Source organism: Thunnus albacares, chromosome 22 (genome assembly GCF_914725855.1).
Source record: "Thunnus albacares chromosome 22, fThuAlb1.1, whole genome shotgun sequence".
In the NCBI taxonomy this organism is placed as follows: Eukaryota; Metazoa; Chordata; class Actinopteri; order Scombriformes; family Scombridae; genus Thunnus; species Thunnus albacares.
Window position 1 is genome coordinate 4,126,976 of NC_058127.1, and position 24,550 is coordinate 4,151,525.

Genomic DNA, 24,550 nt, shown 5'->3' on the forward strand with positions numbered 1-24,550 from the left:
GAACCTACTGCAACTCTTCATATACTGCAGTTTCATTTCTCTAAAATGGTGAAACCAGTCAATTTTTCCTGAGACTCAATGCAACGTCAGCATAATTTTCTGCTTTAGTGGTTTAGTTATTCTCAGAAGGATTGCAAAGGCCCAAATAAATAAATATCAAACAGTCAACAGGTGATTTATTGTGGAAACAGACACTCCAATTTCAGTTTGATTGTCTTCCTCTGCATTTCTCCTTTTCATTTATTCATTACATCCAACTAATGCAGCTGTTAATAGAAAAATGAAAAACCTGTGTTGGTTCTGTGGTTGGAATTTCAAATCTGATGCTTGCAGTGCGCCATAAGAGCATCAAATGTCAATTATTGCTTAGTGCATTTGGGCCTTTAGTCTCAACTGTGACATTAAAATGCTAAAGAACTGTCATAATGCAGTTGTGTTAATGTTTTAGGCAAAAGTTTGTGAATTTAAAGGAAATGTCTGGCGATTTTCATGTTTTTCTTATTGTCAACAAATCTCATGTTTGGATCCAAACCAACAATGAACTGATCTACTTACAAGTATTGTGTGTGTATAGTTAGTAGTTAATAGTTTTTGGACAACAACAAGGTCTACAGCACAAAGGAATAAGATATATCAGGCTTTGGATAAACACACAATACTTGTTAGTAGATCAGTTCATTGTTGGTTTGGATCCAAAGATGTGATTTGCTGAAAATCACCAGCCATATCCTTTAAAGTTGGTTTTGATTGTTGTTTCTACACAGGGTGAGTTCTTGTTAAACCCATGACTTCAATAACTGGAAACCATGAAAAAAGAAGAACAACAAGTTTCTGTGAAAGCTGCTTTTCAGAAATTCATACTATAAAAAGAGGGACTTTGGCATTGAAATGACTGTAACGTTGAAAGATATCTACTTGATTTCACTCATTTGGACGCTGAAGCTTCATATTAGCTTCAGATAAACTTTTACATTTATTTTTGCACAGAAGGAGGACTGTGGATTTTGTTCCCCACCACTTCCATTGTAAGGTCATTATGAAGGGATCTTCTATTGGTCAGTATGAACAGGAGGAATGATTACAGCAAGAAAAACATGTTTCGATGTTCCTTTGGGCCCCTGACTGTTGTTTTAAGACACACTTGAACAATTGTAAACTTGTCCTTTAAAAGTTTGTGGCTTGCTTCTTCTTTATCCCTTTCTTAAATAACCTCCACCAGCTTCGTGTCCTGCAACAAATTCAGTTCAAAGTCCTTCTAATCACTGTTCATAAATAGGCCCTGTCCTATCTTGCTGACTCTCTCCATCACCACATCTCTCTCTCCTCTTCAAGTCCCTTAAAACTCACCTCAACTGTTTAATTTTCTATCCAGTGCTACGAGGCCTCTGTGACTACAATTTAACGAAGCCATATTTATTCTTCTACTTTTTTTGTCTTTTTAATTTTTTTTATTTGTATCATTTAGTAATGCTATGTAAAGTAGCTTTGACCTTGATAAAGGTCAATTAAGAGTAAACTCAATATCACTGATGGTAAGAGCACACCCACTTTTACATAATGCTTTATATATTCTGTATGATTCAGACTTCCTTCTTAGGTTCAGTTGAGATTTGCAGGAGACTTGGAGTCTTGTTTCCATGGCTGTGTGAACCTGAAGACATGGTAAGCTTTTTCCTTTTTCCTTTTACCTGTTAATGCTTCATTTTATTCATGTTTGTATTTGTAATTGTAGTGAAGACACACAGCTGCTTCATATTAAAATGGCTTCTAACTTAAAATGATCTTGATACAGAAATAAACTGTATAGTAATAGTTGTCTACTGATCAACTAATCGTTGCAGTTCTATTTAAAGTCACAGAGGAAAGTCTTCTCTCGAGTCAATTCTGGTTAATTTTTGCAGACTTTCTGTGCCTTCTTTTTGTATCTTTGCTCAGCACCTTTCACATTGTCCATACCCAACAGGTATGGTATCCTTTTTTCCAGCACAGACTCAACTATAAAACAAAGTATAAAGCTACCAGGAACCCAAAGTACAATAAAAATGGCAAAGGCTTTAGTGATAATCACTGAGAATATTTTTATAGAACACTTCAAGGTTGTTTCACTATTCATACTGAAATACAGCACAAAAATGTAGGAAATACAACTATATTACAGTGATTTTATCCCAACTTGTTTTGTATTTTTTTAATTGAGGGAATGTGTGACGGAGAAGGTGTTGGTTGTTTAGCTTAAGACTTCTTACTTATGAGAATCCCTAGTTGTAATATTTTAAATGAATGTACAATCACCACAGACAGTCCAGTAAGAACTGGAGAAGAAGAAGATATCCTCAACTGGTGCTTTACTAATTACCACACACATATGATGCAAGTCACTCTGTATTAGACTGTGACCTGACGTGGTTTATGCAACATAATAAAGTAGGAATAGGATGCATTAATATCATACTCATTATGCAATTTACCACTATTCACCTACATGAAACTATTCTATAACTACACTGAACAGAAAATGTCAATTCAACTGATGTATCAACAACAGTAACATATTAAGCAAACAGAGAGCTTACTCAGTTATGAAAGAAAAGTTACTGCACTAAGAGCCAAATCTACAAAGAATGGACAGCGCCCGCTAACAGCACCGCGAAATGCGCAGCATTTGCACGTGCAATCTGCCCCGTTTTAAGGTCCTGTTTACAAAAGATTTTGCGCTAATGATATGCCGGCGCAAACACGCCCATAAAGTTTTGCAGCTGATTGCAATTTGCCCTTTTTGGGGGTCTGATTGAGTGAGCGGAGCCGTTTCTAGTGTTTCAGGCTTTCCTCCACATTTCAGCACAAATATTGGTCCATAATGAAAACTGCAGAGAGAACAAAAGCCTCAAATTAAGTGTCTATAATTAGCAGAGATGTGCACACAGAGAACTCTCCACAATCACAAACCAACTTTCATGTATTTTGCTTCTTTTTCTTATCTAATATTTGACATTATGACATAAATGTCCATCAAAATAGGACATCAAAATGAATGTGACTCAGGCATGTCTGAAACGTGTTAGATTAGTCTGAATCTTAGAATAATGTTGTTCAGGTGTCAATGAATGTATCCAGGATTTCGCCGAAATATCAGTACCGATGTTCTGTTTGATGCCCACAGTTGGCTGCAGCATCACACAGCAGCTGAAACGATAAGTGCGTCTCCAAACTGTGAAAGAGGTTGTGCGCATTTACGCACTTGGCACAGCAGCGGTAATTTCATGTTCTGTGTTCTGCTACACATCTACACAGAACAGCTGTTACACAGATTCAGGTTTATATGGTTATATGTTTGTAATATAGCAGCCCTTATGGATGAATCCTGAACTCATTCGCTACAATACATATAAATAAAGATATGTTACTACAAAATATAAATATGCTCAGTCTATTCACTGATTTAATCCAGTGAATCATTTATTTTGACTTGACATGTAACAGTTATCTTTTGCAGATGTAACTGCAGCCTAACTTACTGTAATTAAAATGTTTGATGATTCTTTTTGTTCTTCTTCTGACCTGATGACACACAGTGTTTGATGATGACGTCACGGAAGACTTGGTGTTTCCTGCCCATTACTGCCCTCCTCCTCCTGTCCATCGTTCCCACAACGACTGAAGTGGTGAAGTTCATGTCAAACTGTTCAGAGTTTTTCCTTGGGGGAACTCCACCACAAGTCCCAGGAATCTTGGAGGGCGGGAACATCCTGAACCAGAACCGATACAAACTAATTTGCCAGACTTTTGAAAACACAAAAAGGTTTGTGACGCTCTACGACACCAATAACAAGATCCCAGTGTTTTCTGCTGGCAAGTACAGAGGGGATGATGGAAGTAAGAGACCCAGACATCTGACCTGGAAGATAGAGCCACAGGTGTGTTTTTTGACAAAAAATGATTTCACAACCATAATATTGTATTTTTAGGTGCAGATAATTTCTACATACTCAAGCCTTCTAATAATATGAGTTATCTTAGCTAGTTAACTACTTAAATATTTACTTGTGTTAACTGGTCACATTTTGTAAAATAGTCATCAGCCAGTTGAAATATATATATTTTAGGCTGAAATAAACTGTGATGATACTGCAATACTACATAGCTGGAGAAAGATTTATGTACTACTGTAAATCTGGCTGGTCTGCTATCATACTGTCCAGAATTAATTAACAACTGCCTAGAGGGCTAAGTACAGCGCTTAAAAGGGGACATATTATGCTTTTTGTAATGTTTTTGTCATTGATATACTGTTATAAAGTTGGGCTTCAACCTGCTCTAAATGCTTTCTTTGCAAACTTACCTCTACTTGCATAGCCTCTGTTGCTGAGGCTGTTCCACAGGTTTTTTGACATTATTTGAAAAGTACTTTGCCTCCAGAGGTGACTAATCAGAACAGAGTGGGCTCATTGGGAGGGGGGCCTTAAAGAGACAGGAGCTAAAATGACCTGTTTCAGATAGAGGCTGGGCTGAGGGGCTGCATGAAGGGCCAGTATAAGATAAATAAGGTGATTGAACTGTAAATCATGCAAAGATACTCCAGAGATATAGACCTGGAAATATGCAGAATATGTCCTCTTTGACAAATTGACTTGGTTGTCAAAGTGCTGCAACTGTAACTGCTATTAACAATAATCATAATAACCTTTTACTTTTTTTAGTGATCATGTTTATCATTTATTGACTGTTTTGCAAGTGCTCTATATTGTATAATATTGCAGCATCTTGGGTTGAGGCATTGTCAAGAATATTTTCCCATAATGCATGTTTCTTTATGCCTGCACTGACCAGGTTTGGATGAAAGCTGATACTCTCACATTTTTTTAACTGTTGTCAATCCATATTTGCTTTGTAAAATGGAAATTAGCAGAATCTACAAAAATAAATTAAGCTTACCCTTGAAACCTGCTCAGTTTCATGGTCACATTGCATAAGGTTGCTGAGAGATTAAATAATTTTCACTTTGTGTAACCAATTAGTTACTGAACATTTAATCTACTTCACTGCTACCCTGCCTGCATCAGTAACTTTCCTTCCAACTCTTACAGCTTGAGGACGAACAGAAAGGCAAGAACATGGGGAGGGCTGGGAGAATCAAGAACTACAACCATCAGGCTGGGAACAGTGATTATAGAAACAACAGTGTCTTTCAAAGGGGCCATTTATTTCCAAGTTGTTATGCATTTCATAAAACTGATAAAATATCTACCTTCACCCTGACCAACATTGTTCCACAACATGCCGAATTCAACAACGGAAGCTGGAACAAAATGGAGAAGTGCATCAAATGTGTTATGGACAAATACTGCACCAACAACAATGTTATTGAAAGCTTTGTGGTAATAGGAGCACAACCCAGCACCAACAACACCCTCAGAAACAGGGTAAATATTCCCTCCATGCTCTGGTCAGCATTCTGCTGCTACAATAGCAATGTGGACAAGTGGCTAGCGAGTGCCCACTGGGGTGACAACGTTCCAGATGAATCTAAAAACAAATATCTGCAGACTAAGACCCTGGAAGAACTCCAAGGACAACTGAGCACATTTCCCTCCGTATTTGAAGTGTTTCCTGGAACACAGTGCCCTCTGAACAAAACTGTCACTGGGTTGTACCAAAATCTTAGCACTAACTGCGAGTGCCCACCACCCATTTCAACTACTTCTGCCCCTCCCACAACCACCTCTACCTCCCCAATTTCAACATCTGACTCTCCCACTTCCACATCTGGCACTTCTACATCTGTCCCTCCCATTACCACATCTGGACTTTTTACTACCACATCTGGCACTTCTACATCTGTCCCTCTCAGAACCACTTCTGGCCCTCTTAAGACCACATCTACATCTGCCCCACCAAGTACCACATCCGGCCCTTTTACTGCCACATCTGGCACTTCTACATCTGACCCACCAAGTACCACATCTGTCCCTCTCAGTACCACATCTGGACTTTTCACTGCCACATCTGGCACTTCTACATCTGTCCCTCTCAGAACCACATCTGGCCCTTTTACTACCACATCTGGCAATTCTACATCTGACCCACCAAGTACCACATCTGGCCCTTTTACTGCCACATCTGGCACTTCTACATCTGACCCACCAAGTACCACATCTGTCTCTCCAAGTACCACATCTGGATCTTTTACTACTACATCTGGCACTTCTACATCTGACCCACCAAATACCACATCTGGCCCTCCCAGTACCACATCTGCCCCTCTCAGAACCACATCAGGACCTTTTACTACCACATCTGGCACTTCTACATCTGATCCACCAAGTACCACATCTGGCCATCTCAGTAGCACTTCTAGCCCTTTTACTACCGCATCTGCTCCTCTCACTACCACATCTGGTTCTTTTACTACCACATCTACTCCCCTCACTACTACATCTGGCCCTCTTACTACCACATTTGGTACTTCTACATCTGCCCCACCAAGTACTACATCTAGCACTCTCAGTAGCACACCTGGCACTTCTACATCTGCCTCTCTCTTTACCACATCTGGCCATTTTACTACCACATCTGCCCAGATCAGTACCACATCTGCCACTCCTAGTACCACACCTCTAACACCTACAACTCTCCATGGTGTTACAACAAGTACTCCCTCAACTGTTACTACTACCACTCTGAGCACAACTATACCCACAACTACAGACACAAAAATAACTAGTCCACTAACAACCACTCCTCCTCTGACCACATCTGTCCTACCATCTACCGCTACTACTCATCCAACCACAAATTTTCCTACAACTACTCAACCCCAGACTACTAACATTCCACCAACAACTACAGTACCTACAACAGCCACCAAAACTACTACTGCGACAACAGCTACTTCCACTACAACAGTTAGCACTACTACGACTACCACAACCACAACTACAACTACAAAGAATTGAAAGAACAATTCAGAAAATGACAAGGACAGAGGGCAAGGAGGAAATCAGGGAGGATTTACTGATGCGCTGAGAGGTGTTGGTGATACTCTACTGGGAATTCTTGGTGCTCTAAGAGATATTTTTGTACAGATAGGTAGTGGTGTACTGAGAGCTATTGGTGTGCCGGGAGGTGTTGGTGCAGGAGGAGGTGGTGGTGGTGCAGGAGGAGGTGGTGGTGGTGCAGGTGGAGGCGGTGGTATACGAGGAGGTGGTGGTATAGGAGGAGATGGTGGTGATGCAGGAGGAGGGGGTGGTGTAGGAGGAGGAGATGGTGGTGTAGGAGGAGGTGGTGGTATAGGAGGAGGGGATGGTGGTGCAAGTGGAGGGGGTGGTGGTGCAGGTGGAGGCGGTGGTATACAAGGAGGTGGTGGTGCAGGAGGAGGGGGTGGTGGTGCAGGAGGTATTGGTGTGGTGGGAGGTGTTGGTGTAGGAGGAGGTGGTGGTGGTGCAGGAGGTATTGGTGTGCTGGGAGGTGTTGGTGCAGGAGGAGGTGGTGGTTCAGCAGTCACTGCTACATCTCAAACTGCCAGTACATCTACCTCCCTCACAGTCATTACTCATCATTCGGCAACTAGTGCCCAACAAACTCCTGAAAGTACTTCTATCAAACCCTCTCCAATCACTGCAAGAGTTATTAATATACCTTCATCTGCCACAACCTCTCCAGCAGGCTTTACTGTAACTCCAAACTCCACCATTCCTCAACTTACCTTGGCACCAGCCACTGTTTACCTTGCAAAAACTACAAAGAGCCCATTAACCTCTATGACATCTCACACTAGTCATTCTGTTCCTTCAAGCTCCACCACTACCCTTTCAAATGCCACTTTTCCTTTCAGTTTGTCTCCTAATCAAACTACCACATCTGGCACATCTACATCTGACCCACCAAGTACCACATCTGTACCTCTCAGAACCACATCTGGCCCTTTTACTACCACATCTGGCACTTCTACATCTGACCCACCAAATACCACATCTGGCCCTCCCAGTACCACATCTGCCCCTCTCAGAACCACATCAGGACCTTTTACTACCACATCTGGCACTTCTACATCTGATCCACCAAGTACCACATCTGGCCCTCCCAGTACCACATCTGCCCCTCTCAGAACCACATCAGGACCTTTTACTACCACATCTGGCACTTCTACATCTGATCCACCAAGTACCACATCTGGCCATCTCAGTACCACTTCTAGCCCTTTTACTACCACATCTGCTCCTCTCACTACCACATCTGGTTCTTTTACTACCACATCTACTCCCCTCACTACTACATCTGGCCCTTTTACTACCACATCTGGCCCTCTTACTACCACATTTGGTACTTCTACATCTGCCCCACCAAGTACTACATCTGGCACTCTCAGTACCACATCTGGCACTTCTACATCTGTCCCTCTCAGAACCACATCTGGCCCTTTTACCACCACATCTGGCAATTCTACATCTGACCCACCAAGTACTACATCTGTCCCTCCAAGTACCACATCTGGATCTTTTACTACGACATCTGGCACTTCTACATCTGACCCACCAAATACCACATCTGGCCCTCCCAGTACCACATCTGCCCCTCTCAGAACCACATCAGGACCTTTTACTACCACATCTGGCACTTCTACATCTGTCCCTCCCGTTACCACATCTGGACTTTTTACTACCACATCTGGCACTTCTACATCTGTCCCTCTCAGAACCACTTCTGGCTCTCTTACGACCACATCTACATCTGCCCCACCAAGTACCACATCTGGCCCTTTTACTGCCACATTTGGCACTTCTACATCTGACCCACCAAGTAACACATCTGTCCCTCTCAGTACCACATCTGGACTTTTCACTGCCACATCTGGCACTTATACATCTGTCCCTCTCAGAACCACATCTGGCCCTTTTACTACCACATCTGGCAATTCTACATCTGACCCACCAAGTACCACATCTGGCCCTTTTACTGCCACATCTGACACTTCTACATCTGACCCACCAAGTACTACATCTGTCCCTCTCAGTACCACATCTGGACTTTTTACTGCCACATCTGGCACTTCTACATCTGACCCACCAAGTACCACATCTGTCTCTCCAAGTACCACATCTGGATCTTTTACTACTACATCTGGCACTTCTACATCTGACCCACCAAATACCACATCTGGCCCTCCCAGTACCACATCTGCCCCTCTCAGAACCACATCAGGACCTTTTACTACCACATCTGGCACTTCTACATCTGATCCACCAAGTACCACATCTGGCCATCTCAGTAGCACTTCTAGCCCTTTTACTACCGCATCTGCTCCTCTCACTACCACATCTGGTTCTTTTACTACCACATCTACTCACCTCACTACTACATCTGGCCCTTTTACTACCACATCTGGCCCTCTTACTACCACATTTGGTACTTCTACATCTGCCCCACCAAGTACTACATCTGACACTCTCAGTAGCACACCTGGCACTTTTACATCTGCCTCTCTCTTTACCACATCTGGCCATTTTACTACCACATCTGCCCAGATCAGTACCACATCTGCCACTCCTAGTACCACACCTGGCCCTCTAACACCTACAACTCTCCATGGTGTTACAACAAGTACTCCCTCAACTGTTACTACTACCACTCTGAGCACAACTATACCCACAACTACAGACACAAAAATAACTAGTCCACTAACAACCACTCCTCCTCTGACCACATCTGTCCTACCATCTACCGCTACTACTCATCCAACCACACATTTTCCTACAACTACTCAACCCCAGACTACTAACATTCCACCAACAACTACAGTACCTACAACAGCCACCAAAACTACTACTGCGACAACAGCTACTTCCACTACAACAGTTAGCACTACTACGACTACCACAACCACAACTACAACTACAAAGAATTGAAAGAACAATTCAGAAAATGACAAGGACAGAGGGCAAGGAGGAAATCAGGGAGGATTTACTGATGCGCTGAGAGGTGTTGGTGATACTCTACTGGGAATTCTTGGTGCTCTAAGAGATATTTTTGTACAGATAGGTAGTGGTGTACTGAGAGCTATTGGTGTGCCGGGAGGTGTTGGTGCAGGAGGAGGTGGTGGTGGTGCAGGAGGAGGTGGTGGTGGTGCAGGTGGAGGCGGTGGTATACGAGGAGGTGGTGGTATAGGAGGAGATGGTGGTGATGCAGGAGGAGGGGGTGGTGTAGGAGGAGGAGATGGTGGTGTAGGAGGAGGTGGTGGTCGTGCAGGTGGAGGCAGTGGTATACGAGGAGATGGTGGTATAGGAGGAGATGGTGGTGGTGCAGTAGGAGGTGGTGGTGGTGCAGGAGGAGGTGGTGGTGGTGCAGGTGGAGGCGGTGGTATACGAGGAGGTGGTGGTATAGGAGGAGGTGGTGGTGGTGCAGGAGGAGGTGGTGGTGGTGCACGTGGAGGGGGTGGTGTAGGAGGAGGTGGTGGTGGTGCAGGAGGTATTGGTGTGGTGGGAGGTGTTGGTGTAGGAGGAGGTGGTGGTGGTGCAGGAGGTATTGGTGTGCTGGGAGGTGTTGGTGTAGGAGGAGGTGGTGGTTCAGCAGTCACTGCTACATCTCAAACTGCCAGTACATCTACCTCCCTCACAGTCATTACTCATCATTCGGCAACTAGTGCCCAAAAAACTCCTGAAAGTACTTCTATCAAACCCTCTCCAATCACTGCAAGAGTTATTAATATACCTTCATCTGCCACAACCTCTCCAGCAGGCTTTACTGTAACTCCAAACTCCACCATTCCTCAACTTACCTCGGCACCAGCCACTGTTTTTCCTTGCAAAAACTACAAAGAGCCCATTAACCTCTATGACATCTCACACTAGTCATTCTGTTCCTTCAAGCTCCACCGCTACCCTTTCAAATGCCACTTTTCCTTTCAGTTTGTTTCCTAATCAAACTAACACATCTGACCTTAAAACCATGAATTCTGCTCATCCAACAACAACTGATTCTCAGTCCAACTCAACTAGTTCTGCAGCATCAGTGACTCATCATATCATCTACACTCAGAGTTCACCTTCCCCTACAGCTCCTGCTCCAACTTCTTACCCTCCCTCCACCCTGTGTCCTCCTCTTACATCAGCATCCATTTTTCACCATTACCAGAATGTCCTTGCCTACTACCAAGTGTTATACCAATACCAGAATAACCGCTAGCAGGTGTTTTGTGCTTAACTGTTCATACTTTCCATCCCAATTGAACACTTATGATAATAACTCATATATGACACATTGTATTCTTATACAATTAATGGAAGCATAAATATACATACTACAGATCTCAGGTAGATGGACAAATTGGGCCACCCTCATGTTTCACCATTGTAAAACATTTCCTTTCCAAAACTCTACCTTTTTCAGACTTCACACTGAGCTTTTTTGACTGAGGAAAAAAGTTCCCTTTTCTGTTTAATCATCTCATTAAACATATTTGTTAAAAGTGGGATTTGGCTTTTTATGAGAAATATACAAGTACATTACATCATCTCAAAGGAAAAAATCTGCACCCCCGCCCCTTCTCTAACACTGCTTATATGCAGTTTCTGCCTTAACTTGTCTTATTTCATCTTGGATTTTAATCATATTTTAAATTGTTTAATCAATATTGTCATTTGCCTGCTACAGTTCATGTACATTTCATTTATCTTATTTGAAATGATATCAAAATGCATTTGTAAAGGGCTCATTTATCATGGCTACATAGTAGATTTTGTAACAGAAATGTTAAAGATTATTAGAAGATTTAAGTGTAATCATTGTTCAGGAAAATACAGGGTTTGTATTTCATTTTGTATTCAGATCATGATTTAATTAATGATTATGAAATTAAATGAAAAATGAAAAATAATGATTTAATTAAATTCAAACTACTTTCATCTTTTTTATTCTAGTCTTTAAAAAAAGGCTTCATTCAATTTATACCACACTGTTTATTTCCAACATGCCTTATCAGTTTTATTACTACTGTTGTTTTATTATTTGATATTTGTCATTATTATTTCCTAACCTTAAACTATGGGTATTTCATTCTGTTTTATTTCATTTTATTCCAATTGTCTGATTTTACTGCTTAATTGTTGTGCTTAAATGTTGTAACCATGAAAATCACTGCTATATAAATAAAGTTTATTATTATCATCATTAAAAAGTGTATTTTAATTAAGTTTACTTAAATTTATCAACATTAGGGAGATATTTACAGGCCTACAATAGTAAAAGAGGTGCATTAAGTTATGTTTATCTGCTGTGTACTTCTAGCATGTTATTATTTTGTGCCCTACTGAGAACTTTTTTGTGTCCTTTGAACAGAATCATAATTGAGTCTCCATTTCTTACTTATTCTTCTGCTCAGGTTACTGCTCATGACGGCAGCTGGAATTAAGTCCTCATTTGAATTTCATTTATATTAAAAACTGACAGACAGTGTGGGCTTGTGTATTGATTGCAGCTGCAACAATTACAAGTCAATTGACAGAAAATGTATCTACAACTATTTTGATAATTGATTAATTGTTTTGAATTGATTAAAAATACATTTGCAAGGAGAATGCCAAACATTTTATAATTAATGACATCACTTTTGGATCTAGGAAAATGTGACTGATTTTTTTTCACAATTTTCTGATGTTTTACAGATCAAAAGTTTAATTGATTAATTAAGAAAATGATTGACATTAATAGATAATTAAGTAATTGTCAGGCGCAGCCATTTTTTTGATACATTTTATATAATTTTATGACATACCAAGCCCCCAAAGCTTCTGAAACCAAATTCAATTTGAAATCTATTTTAATTTTTAAATACTGGGATCTGAGCAATTATTGGGACATAAAAATGGATCCGCAAAGGGTTGAGCCTCTGGTTGGTTGCTGCAATTGTGGTAGGTTATTGGCACTGGCGCCAGAAGTAGAGGGGCAAAGGGGCCATTGGCGCCCCCACTTTACCCTCCTCCCATATTCTTTTTAAGTCGCAAATCAGTGTATCCTCTCAAATGCCCCTATATTCCAACACTTACGATGAAAAGATGCAGTGAATTACAGAAAACCTCCTGCATCTGGTTTCTGTTCATGTCAACAGCAACAGTGAACACAACAGTGGTGAGTGTGGTACCAGAGCTTTGGGTCTGTCCTGTAGGTGCTGTGGGCCGCCACTGCTTCAGCTGCGAATGGTTTGAGCCTGGTATATTTGATATAACAGAGTGGAACTTAACACGGAGTGACAGGGGGAGGGGGAGAAATATGCTGCTGCACATAATCAGACTCATACAGGCAGTAAAGTTACTGTTAACAGTGTTTCATGCTTTTCTTCACATTTCAGCACAGAGACTGGTCCATAATGAAAACTGCAGAGAGCACAAAAGCCTCAATTTGTGTGTCTTTAATTAGCAGAGATACACAAACACAGAATTCTCCACAATCACAAACCAACTTCCATGTATTTTGCCTCTTTTACTTCTCTAGTATTTTGCATCTTTAACATAATCAACTCAAATGTCCATCAGAATAAGCCACAGCTATTAATGTGACTCAGGCAGGTCTGAAACGTGTTAGATTAATGTCTGAATTTTACTGAATTTATGTTATTCAGGTGTCAATGAATGTTGTTGCAGAAACATCAGTACCGATGTTGTGTGTGTTGCCAATAGTCAGCTGTGCATCAGATTCTTTCCTTTGACTTTATTAAATACCTGCAGTGTCGCACAGCAGCTGAAACGATAGGTGTCTTTAAATTGAGAGAGTGATGTGCGCATTCACACAATTTATAACTTCATTGACACCACATCGATCAGGATCTGACAGTAGTTAATATTCTGTGTTCTGCTACCCATCTACACCAATGACTGTGAGTTCAAGAGGTCAGCTGTTACACACCAATTCAGATCAATACGGTGGAATTGTTTGTAATAAAGCAGCCCTTATGGACGAATCCTGACCTCCATCAAAGCTGTCAGGACATTGTTATTTTATGTAGCTAAAAGTCCAAGATAAGCCTAAAACCCCTTTGTCTGCAGGTATGAAAAGGCCCTCACACAAACACAGACTTTTTGGCCCCTGAACCTCTAAAATGAATCCAGCACCCCTTATACAAAATCCCAGATCAGTCAGGAAAGTCCCCCGCAGATGGCCACAAACAGAACTTGTCTTACCTCCATCACCTCTCTCTCAGGTAAGGTTAAAACGGAAAAAAGAGAAAACCTTTGTGGGCACACTACCAGCACCTCCATTGACAATAATATTCAGACTTCTTTCATCAGCTTAGTTAATATTGGAGATATGGTAACACTGTTTCCTTTCTATAAAAGTGTAATAAAGAACCACTTGGATTGTCTGTCTTTTCTGGCAGATTTCATGAGGCTCTAATCTAAGTCAGTAGGTTTCTCGCAGTATATATTCCATGATTTATGCTTTATTTTACTAACTTTTGTTATTAAAAAAATATAAAAACTTTGAAGCTGCAAAATCTGAAAACAACAGTAATTTTGATGTTTTTTATATTATTCATTGGTTTGTTACATTAGTTTTATGACCCTGGGAATGTGAAGTCTGTATGTAAAGACTCTATTTGTGTGAATGAGAAAATTATTTTTGATCATCAAAAAACTTAATCTTTTAATCCAATTTCTTAATCCAAAACGTAGTCTATCTTGTTTCTCAAAATGTGTACCGAAGCAAAAGTACCATAATCCACAGATGGAACTGAAAGATGTGATTAAAATATAGCTAAAACTAGCTCAAAGAAGCGGAATAGGCTACCATTTTACCAGCATCGGATTTTATAAGCTTTGTTGTAACAAAATGAAAACAGTAACATTTCAAGTTACCAAGAAATGCAAGGTATATACAGTTATATATCCAGCAGACAGAATATAAGGTATACCAATGAGACTAATGACTCAATACCTAAAAAACTTTAATTTTTATCACTTTCATCTTGAGTCAAATCCAACCTTAAGCCCGAAGCCAATTTGTTATCATTACTCCTACTACGTCTCTCTTTCTCTCCTTATGAACATTTCTTGCCACAGTTTAGGTTACTTTAGTCAAATGATGACTACCATCATGAGTCAGTAACTTGTGTAAAGGAATGCAACAGGGGAAGGCCCTTTTACCAAAATGATTGTACCTTGGTAAAGTGAGAGAAGAAGCAGACAACAGCACACCAGGATAAATTGTAAGAACAATTTATTTCTAGAATTCTCTAACAAGACAGTTGGTAAAATGATAGTAAAATGCCCTGTTCTATACACAGTGAATACTAGCCCACTTAAAATAACCAGACTGAGCAACAACAACAAAACAAACCATGAAAACATGCACTAATGCTCATTAAATTCAGCTCAGTCAAAAAAAGAAACAGTTCACCTCACACACATATCAACATATATGACACAACAACAAAGTAAACAAAATATGATTCTTTTTGTTCTCTCTTCTGTCTGAGTGTTTGTCGATGATGTCACTGAAGACATGGTGTTTCCTGACCATTACTACATTATAGAAGGAATCTCACCTCAATACGCATTATAAGTAAATACAAAAGTAATGTAAGCCACAAAAATAAACAAACAAGCAACCATAGGATCAAAAAGCAAACATAAGGTAGGCAGCATAAATCAAGCAAAGACATTACATCCTGAACCAGAATTGGTTTGCTAAGACATTTCTTAAATTTTAATGGTGCAGAATGATTTAGTAATCACAAGTTTGAAGCTACTTAGTAGTTACTGAGAAATTAAGAAACTTTACACACAAACTTTTTCTCTTTAAAGCAGTACCAAGGTGCACCAGGTTGATTATAACCATCAACCAGCCCAACGTCCCAAGAAGACTTGTCCCAGACTCCCAGACTAAACTAAAGAGAACTAAAGACAATAAAAACTGGTTTGTCCCACAGCTCACTTGCTTATTCTGGAGAAGAAAACTCTGCAAGGATGGTATGTTCTGAACAAGAGCGTCACCAGCTATGCAATGCATGAATATGTAAACTTTATTGATACATTTGTAATTTTTCCTCTACTTTACATCCAGATCTGTGAGCAGCTCATTGACATCAGCGTATCCGACTCCGTTGGTTAAGATCTTAGCGCGAACCTTTGTCTTGATCAGATGAGGAGGCACACCCATCCGCAGAGTTTTCTTCACCAACTCACTGTTCATCATCAGCGCGTCCTCCAGCTGGTTTGTTTCCATGGGAACCTCTTGGTTCTCTGTGGAGTTGGACCTGTCGCTTGTTGCAAACAGGTCTGCCACTAGCTCCTTCATTTCAGTATAATTTGCTCCGTGGGTTTGAACCCTGCGCTGGACTTTCCCAAGGACCAGGTGAGGAGGGAGGTTCATCCTCAGCGCCTCACGGACAATCATTGAGTTTTCTGGATAGTTTCCAGGGAGGACGTTACACTGCCTAGAAAACATGGTGTTGATAATGATGATGACAGCAGCACTGCTAGAGGCAACAACTGTTGTAGACCCAAGACTTAAATCAAGCAAACAACGTTAAGTGAGCTAACAAGATATTCTTCAGCGCTCCTGTATCAATTCTCAGTGTCTGAACTCTTGGAGCAACATTACACCCAAAGCTTGATGGACCTTTAATTTCTATTTGCTCTTATTTCATGTTCAAACTACACAATATTAGCCAAATAACAGCCCAGACAGATGTTGGAAAAATGGGCATTGGATGCAAAAATTGATTGTTTTATCCCGTGTAGTGTATCATAGTGAATGACTGGTACGCCTCACAATGTCACGATAAATAGACTAGCGTGTCGCAGAGTACAACAACTTCCACAGCGTGTTCTGTGACGTTGACCAATAGGTGCACAGAGCGTTCTTCTGCAAAGAATTGCAAACATACTGAGGTGACAGAGGTCGAGTCACAGCAAGAATTTATCACTCTACGATCACCTAATTTGACACAGCGACCATCTCATCACACAAAAATATAGTGTAGTCTGAACCTGTCATTAAAGTACTTTTGGTAGGATTTAACAATAACAAATTTAATGGTACAGTGAAATAAAAAAGACACATTTTCAAAGTTCTTATGCTGTTTCGATGTGTTAATTTTTCAGTTATCTCCTGTTTGTTTTTTTAACTTATATTATGTTGAACCTTGTGTGCCCCAGACAGATAACTTGTGTGTAAGTAGTTATGATGACAAATTAGAAAATAATTTATATTTATTTTAAAAATGTATTTTTAAAGTGATTGGACTGATTGATAACATTACTTATTGGATTTACAGTGACCATCTTTTTCATGTTTAGTTCTCTGGTTCTAACCTGATAGGTAGAGATATTAGACAGTGTTTAAGGAGTTTTCTTACTGCTGTGTGGTGTCCAACGGCCCAGAGTGTTGTCCGAAAGAGGCAGCTAAGTGTTGGTTGTCATCCTACAGATGACAGGAAAAAAATAGTTGTCATAACCAAAGTCAGTTACTTAAGATGCAGTTCTTCTAATGGCCACCAGAATAAGGTCACTAATGCTGTGTTGCAAATCCATACTACATACTAAATCTATACAGTATATACTACATACTACTCATCACAGTATACTGTTTTTGAAGGGATTCTCCAACAAATGAAGCCCACTACACATCTCTCACTAAATGGACGTAATGCAAAACCTCTTGCAAAGGATGTAATACCTTGACAACCAATAGATTTGAAAATATGAGCTCCCACTTTGTCCTCTGATGAAGATAAAGTGGGAGCTCACCTTTCCCAGCTGTTCCTTCGTTCATTTTTTTTGTAATATAGATTTGGGACGAAGTGCATGAGTCTACAGCCATGCTAGTAGCTCTGTGAGGTTGAACTTCATCACGGCGGTGCTTTGAGCTAAATGCTAATGTTGACATGCTACTGTGTAATGACAATGATAACTTGCTGATATTTAGCACGTATAATGTTTACCATGTTGAGCATCTTAGCTTAGTTTAGTAGTTAGCATGCTAACATTTGTAAATTAGTACAAAACACGAAGTACAGATATTCAATCATAAAACAAAGTATTGGACAAAGTGAAATGTTGGAGCTAAATGAAAACTCAGTGGATCACCAAAATCTTTACAATTAATGCTGTGGGGAACTGTGAATGCCTGTACCAAATTTCATGGCAATCCATCCAATAGCTGGTGAGACATTTCACTAAAAACCTTAAATGTCAACCTCATGGTGGCTCTGGAAGAAAAGCAGTTCTGACCCTAGTATACTACAATGTAATAACTATTACATTTACTATATCTTTTTACCTGAAAACAGATAGGAGGTTTTGCACTTTGGCCATTGAAATGTCAGTGTTACATGATAAAGACAGCAGTTGTTGCAACAGATACCAGATTGTCTTTGGTCAAAACATAAAACAGATGTAGGGTTAGTGAAGTCAACACAACCAGCGGAAATCAAATTGAAACCAGGGTCTAAGCTACCATATAAAAGACAATAGCCTCCTACACTACAGGCAATGGTAGAGATATAAACCTACAATAAGATTTATTGGCCCATCTGAAGATTTCCCACAACAACGACTTTTTGCCAAATTTGGATTTTCTTGCTTCGGTAACTGACAAAGATGGCGTCAAACATTCAATCCTCCAACTGCAGTGAATTAATATGATGATGATGCTGATGAGTGCGTGAGTCTCCTCACCATGAAAGTGATGTGCCTCAGCGTCTGCTCTGGCTGGCAAGATTTCTTGTTTGTACTGCTGCCGGTTCGCATTGCTGCCATTGAGCTGCGGAGAGGAAAAACAGACCAGTTATGGACAAGAACTGACAACCTTTGTGAAGCTTCAAGTTGTGTTGAGGGTGAATCAGAAAAGCAGCTGCTACTTTACTTTTCTACTACACTACATTTATTTGACAGCTTTAATTACTTTTCAGATGAAGATTTGACACAATGGATAATATAACAAGCTTTTAAAAAAACAACACATAGTGAAGCGCATGTTAAGACGCTAACTAAATCATATTTCTTTCACCTGAGAAACAGCCAAACTCTGGTCTGTGGTATCAATAAATGAAATGGAGATGTTAATAAATGCTTTTATCTCATCACGTTTGGACTACTTTAACTCTTTTTACCTGTCTTAATAAATCTTCCATACAACAAACTGTCCAAAACGCTGCTGTTAGGCTTTTAACACAATCCAACAGATGGTCACACACAACTCCTATTTTAATCTCTTTGCACTGGCTTCCAGTAAATTTTAGAATTCATTTTAAAATTTTGGTGCTCACTTATAGAGCACTACATATCCAGGCTCCACAATACATTAGTGACCTTCTGCACCCCTACACCACTAGTCGAGCTCTTAGATCCTCCACCCAGGTGTACCTCATACACATTTTAAGACCCGGGGGGATCATGCCTTCCAGTCAGCAGCCCCTAAGCTTTGGAACAGTCTTCCAATAAACTTAAGGTCCTTGGATAATGTAGACTCCTTTAAAAAGCAGCTAAAAACCCATTTGTTCAGACAGGCATTTGAGTAATATGTAATATTTTATCTTAATTTGTCCATTTTATCTGCTCTACTTGTGTATTTTATCTGATGTCTTTGCTTATTATTTATTCTGATTTTATTTTATTTTATTTTTATTTCACTTCATTTTATATTATTGTATTTGATTTTATCTCTTTGACTGCGAAGCACTTTGTAACTGGTGTTTGTGAAAGGTGCTATATTAATAAACTTACAAAAAGCAGTGTGTAGTCGGGGTCACATTTCACATGTCTATGAGTTGTTAACAGCTCCACCAAATAGTGATTTTTCCCTCTAAACTTCTCACATGCTTTCATTTCAATAAATGTTCAAATGATCCAATATTTCAGCAAAAATCAAAGATTAGAGAAAAAGTCCAAAAACTGAAAACAGATTTGTGTATCAGAACTTTGTTTTTTCTTCTTTCCTCTCCCATTAATCATCTCACCACCCCTCAGATTTATCTGGTGACCCTTTGGAGGGGCCCGACCCCTAGGTTGGGAAGCACTGGACTAAACTAGCTAACTGTATATAAAGTAGTGTAAACTAGCTCCACCTCCAGCAGCTACAACAGTAACATGCTGCTCTAACACTGATGCTTCACTATTAATAATCTAATGATGTCATATATAATAATATATCAGTCAGAGGGACCAAACCACTACTTTTACTGCAATACTTTAACTACATCAAGCTCATAATACTTATGTACTTTTACTGCAATACTTTAACTACATCAAGCTCATAATACTTATGTATTTTTACTGCAATACTTTAACTACATCAAGCTCATAATACTTATGTACTTTTACTGCAATACTTTAACTACATCAAGCTCATAATACTTATGTACTTTTACTGTAGTAGGGTTTTTCATGCAGGACTTTAACTTGTGTATTTTATTATTGGAGTATTTTTACTTTGCTCTCCTGGATCTTTGTAAGTAAAGGATCTGAATACTTCTTCTACCACTGAATGAATGACAGCAACCAAAAACAGTTTTTAATGTATATACAGACATAAGATTATTGTATTAAGACAGACTTGTAAAAATGTGAACATATCTTTTAATAACCTCCTTCCAAAACTCTTTTACTTAAGTGCACCCCCACAAACGATGGATGAGTTCTGAGGTGACTTCTTCTCATAGTAATATAATTTACAATTCAAAGAAATTACTCTAAACTCTAAATAATCTATTGCTCAAAATCTATAAAATTAAACTCAGCAATGGCAAACATGACGGCATCAGATGAAGTTCTCTTACCTGTAACAGTAGATGTGTCTGTCAGTTGATAAATGTGTGAAGTGCAGAAACTCTGCAGCTGAACAGAAGTTCTGTTCACATTATGACATCATCATGACAAACAGAACATCCTGCAACATAAGATGATATATATGAATCAGAGACATGAAGAGACACGAAAACCACATTTAAACCACATTTCTAAACTTGTGATAAACATGATGACACATCACAGAAGTCACACTAGAAACCAGGGTGGAGAATAACAACAGTCATTTATTAATTTATTTTAGATACCTGCTGCCAGACTTCTTTTGAAAAAACAGATTTTAATCTCAGTGAGGGAAGATGATTGAAAATATAGGTGTTATGTTTTTGTTTTGTACTTTTGGTGACACGTATTGCATAACAATTACTAATTGTTTTATGTAGTGGTGGCTCATTATGTTTATGTAATTACAATGTGAAAGGTTTGTTCGGCTCTATCTATCCATCCATCCATCCATCTATCTATCTATCTATCTATCTATCTATCTATCTATCTATCTATCTATCTATCTATCTATCTATCTATCTATCTATCTATCTATCTATCTATCTATCTATCTATCAAACATATTATATGACCTGTGTTCTGTTTTGTTGGGGAGGTCAATGCATAACTGTTCTTTTTTTTCAACTTCCTGTAGTTACTGTTGTCTGTATTGTCTAAAATTGTCTAAAACTGTATGCTGTAACATTGAAGTTTCACTTAATTTCTACGTTTGGTAGAAGTGTCCACATATTTTTAGCCGTGTAGTGTAGCAGTAGAGCTCAGCACCACCGTTATCAACACTGTCACTTTGGTGTTTCCCTCGACAGATATCAGGATTTACTAAGTTGTAGGATGAAATACTGTAGGACTTTCTTACAATTTAACCGGCTAACATTAATTTTGAGATTTAGATTTTAACGGACATTAATACTGTCGTCTTAGTTGGGCGAGGAACGGCTCTCTTTGTGATCTGTGTGTGTGTGTGTGTGTGTGTGTCCATAGTATCGGATGTAGAGGAGTGTTTGTGTGCATGCAGCCGTGCATAAACTGGCCAGCTAATGTGGAAGGGGAGGCTAGATGTCATGGATCAGGAGTGAACACACACACACACACACACACACACACAGAAACAAAGCATAAAGCAGACTGGAGGTGGCTGCAGTCAGAAGTCAGCAAGACTGTAGACGCAGACAGCAGTCGTACTTTTACTTTCTTATACTGTATCTGTTATTAGGTGAAGAGGTGGTGAGTTTCATAATAATCCTCTTAACAGTATTCACGGTAACAGCAGAAGTTTGTTCCGCTGATTCCTACATGACTGTATCCAAGGTAAGACAACATGCTTTTATTAGTCACACTTTTGTTATCCAAATCTTTTATTTATTATTCTTCCGTACGTTTTTTGAAAGCTTTCAACTCCTCCACACTTTGAGCGACAGAAACCATTCAAATACCAAAATGTTCAGCTCTTTAAGGACATTCAGGCTATGACTTTTCAGCTTTCTAGAATATTCCAGTGATTTCATATAATTTTTTAAAATATTAAAATTTATAATGGGAAGTCTATGGGAGGAATGTTTGAAAGCTAATATCTCAAAAACTATAAGTGCTAAACTGTTTATATTTGACGTACAGGTGTCCCATGTTGAAGTGCTAAATACATTCAAACATTGTACCAATAGCGCCACCATGTGGTCAGTTATTACATGTTTAGCCTTTTGGCTAATAACTCATGAACCGTAAGACCTATCAAAAAAATATGTGGTCAGGATGTTCCTTGGATGATGCTGAGTAGACTGATATAGGCCACGCCCATTTGCGCCTGTAAAATATTCCCGCCATTTTGTTTTTTTTAATAAACATATGTTTTGTTTCTGTTGGCACATATTTCATCCAATCTTCACCAAATTTGGCACATACCATATTTAGAGGACCCCAAACACAACTTATTCATTTGTTTTCAGATATCACTTACAGTTTGCCTGTTATTGGTTAGCAAACTTTTGAAGGCGTGGCCTAATGCACTTAATGGTCAATAACTCCTCAATACTGAATCGGATTGTGACCAAATTTGGAAATGTCGTACACAAGGTGACCTTACAGACGTGTGTAACATTTCATAAAGTTCTGCCCAAAGGGGGCGCTAAAGTAACCTTATAACATGATATTTAAGCAATTCTGTTGTCTTTAATGAAATGAAACTTGGTACACAGGTCTTCCATGAGAATCTGCGCAACATACTGAATCATGGCACCAAAAGCCCCACCTTGTGGTCATAAACAAAACACCACCATACTACTGGTTAACTGCCAAATCTCTTAAATGTAACATGCCATGGTAATCGAATTCTATTTGTACAGATGGGGATCCTAAACAAGTGTTTAGTATTTTCAGCAATGCTTTGTGATTCCTTCCAGTTTTCAGCATTCACACGCATTTTCCGCAGGAAATGCATTTCTAGTTTATTTTATATGTAGTTTTTGGGGGCATTTTTGTCTTTATTAAAGGTGCAGTGTGTAGAATTTAGTGTCATCTAGTGGCAGAAATATAATATTCATAAGTATGTTTTAATTAGTGTATAATCACCTGAAAATAAGAATTATCGTGTTTTCGTTACCTTAGAATGAGCCCTTTATATCTACATAGGGAGCAGGTCTTCTTCCACGGAGGCCGCCATGTTTCTACAGTAGACCCAGAACAGAAAAACCAAACACTGACTCTAGAAAGGGCCCGTTTTATGATACTGTTTTGAAACCATTTCAATTTTTTTGATGACAGCACATAATAACACCTGTTATCCTCCCGGGTCAAAATTGACCCAAGAGGACAACAGGAGGGTTAAGTGAAAAAGGAGCATCTGGGACATTTCAGTTGATAGCGAGAGTTAAATATCATCAAGAAGTTGTACTTGAGCTCTCATAAAATCATGATACATGTCACTCAGTTTACGCTGAACAATCCTCAAACTGTCAAAGTTGGAGTCAAACGTCTGTGTGGTTTGATTTCATCATGAAATAAGACATGAATGCAACCTGGACAGTCCTGGACTATCAAATTAGCTAATTGGAGAGGATGAATAATGTTGGTGAGCACATCTGGATCACCATCCGAATCTAAATGCCTGATTCTTAAAGTGGGAGTTTGTTGGTGGAGGTAATAATTTAACCCTTTACTAGATCAAATATTGTGCAAAAATGGCCCTTTGTATATATATTTTTAAATGTTTTCTGAATCTCTTTTTGAATAACTGTCATGATTAAGTTTACACACAGTGAAGAAATCAGCTTTTTCTGACTGAAAATAATCTCTTAACCTGAAAAAATTGAAAAATTGGTGTTACTGAAACCAATTTTCAGCAGTAAATGGGGAAGTTTTTCCACAACACTTCCCTCACCTCCTTTCCTTTCTTCCCCTCTCCTCTCTTCTTCTCTACTTTCCGCCCACCTCTCCTCATGTTTTTCTTCTTCTCCTCTCTCTCTATAGTAAGCTGATCTTCTCCAGCCACAGTAAAGGTCAAAGGTCAGGAGGAATTTGTAACCACAGGAAGTTTGTATGTAACTTCTGAATATTTGATGAGACAAGAAAAACTGTTCTGAATGATGGATTTATCAGGTTGTATGTATGTGTGAGTGTGTGTGTGTGTGTGTGTGTGTGTGTGTGTGTGTGTGTGTAGTGATGAATGATTAAAAAGTTCAGTTATTGAAGATTTATTATTGATAAGATTATCAAAGCCAATAATGACAGCTGATTGAATTATTGATAAGACCTGA

The 24,550-nt window shown here is 39.3% G+C and overlaps 2 protein-coding genes across 2 annotated transcripts; one reads left to right on the plus strand and one right to left on the minus strand.

The window, feature by feature from the left end:
• Positions 1 to 7,299: 7,299 nt before the first annotated feature.
• Positions 7,300 to 11,178, plus strand: LOC122974458 (mucin-5AC-like). The gene is made up of 5 exons (XM_044342490.1): positions 7,300 to 7,403; positions 7,832 to 9,597; positions 10,036 to 10,155; positions 10,243 to 10,541; positions 10,783 to 11,178. Exons 1-5 carry the CDS (start codon positions 7,300 to 7,302, stop codon positions 11,176 to 11,178), a joined length of 2,685 nt encoding a protein of 894 aa, XP_044198425.1.
• A 4,056-nt stretch (positions 11,179 to 15,234) lies between these two features.
• On the minus strand, positions 15,235 to 20,871 carry LOC122974261 (baculoviral IAP repeat-containing protein 3-like). The gene is made up of 4 exons (XM_044342283.1): positions 20,768 to 20,871; positions 18,669 to 18,753; positions 17,348 to 17,412; positions 15,235 to 16,423 (listed from the first exon to the last, which is right to left on the minus strand). Exons 2-4 carry the CDS (start codon positions 18,747 to 18,749, stop codon positions 16,036 to 16,038), a joined length of 534 nt encoding a protein of 177 aa, XP_044198218.1. The 5' UTR covers positions 18,750 to 18,753; positions 20,768 to 20,871; the 3' UTR covers positions 15,235 to 16,035.
• Positions 20,872 to 24,550: the final 3,679 nt, after the last annotated feature.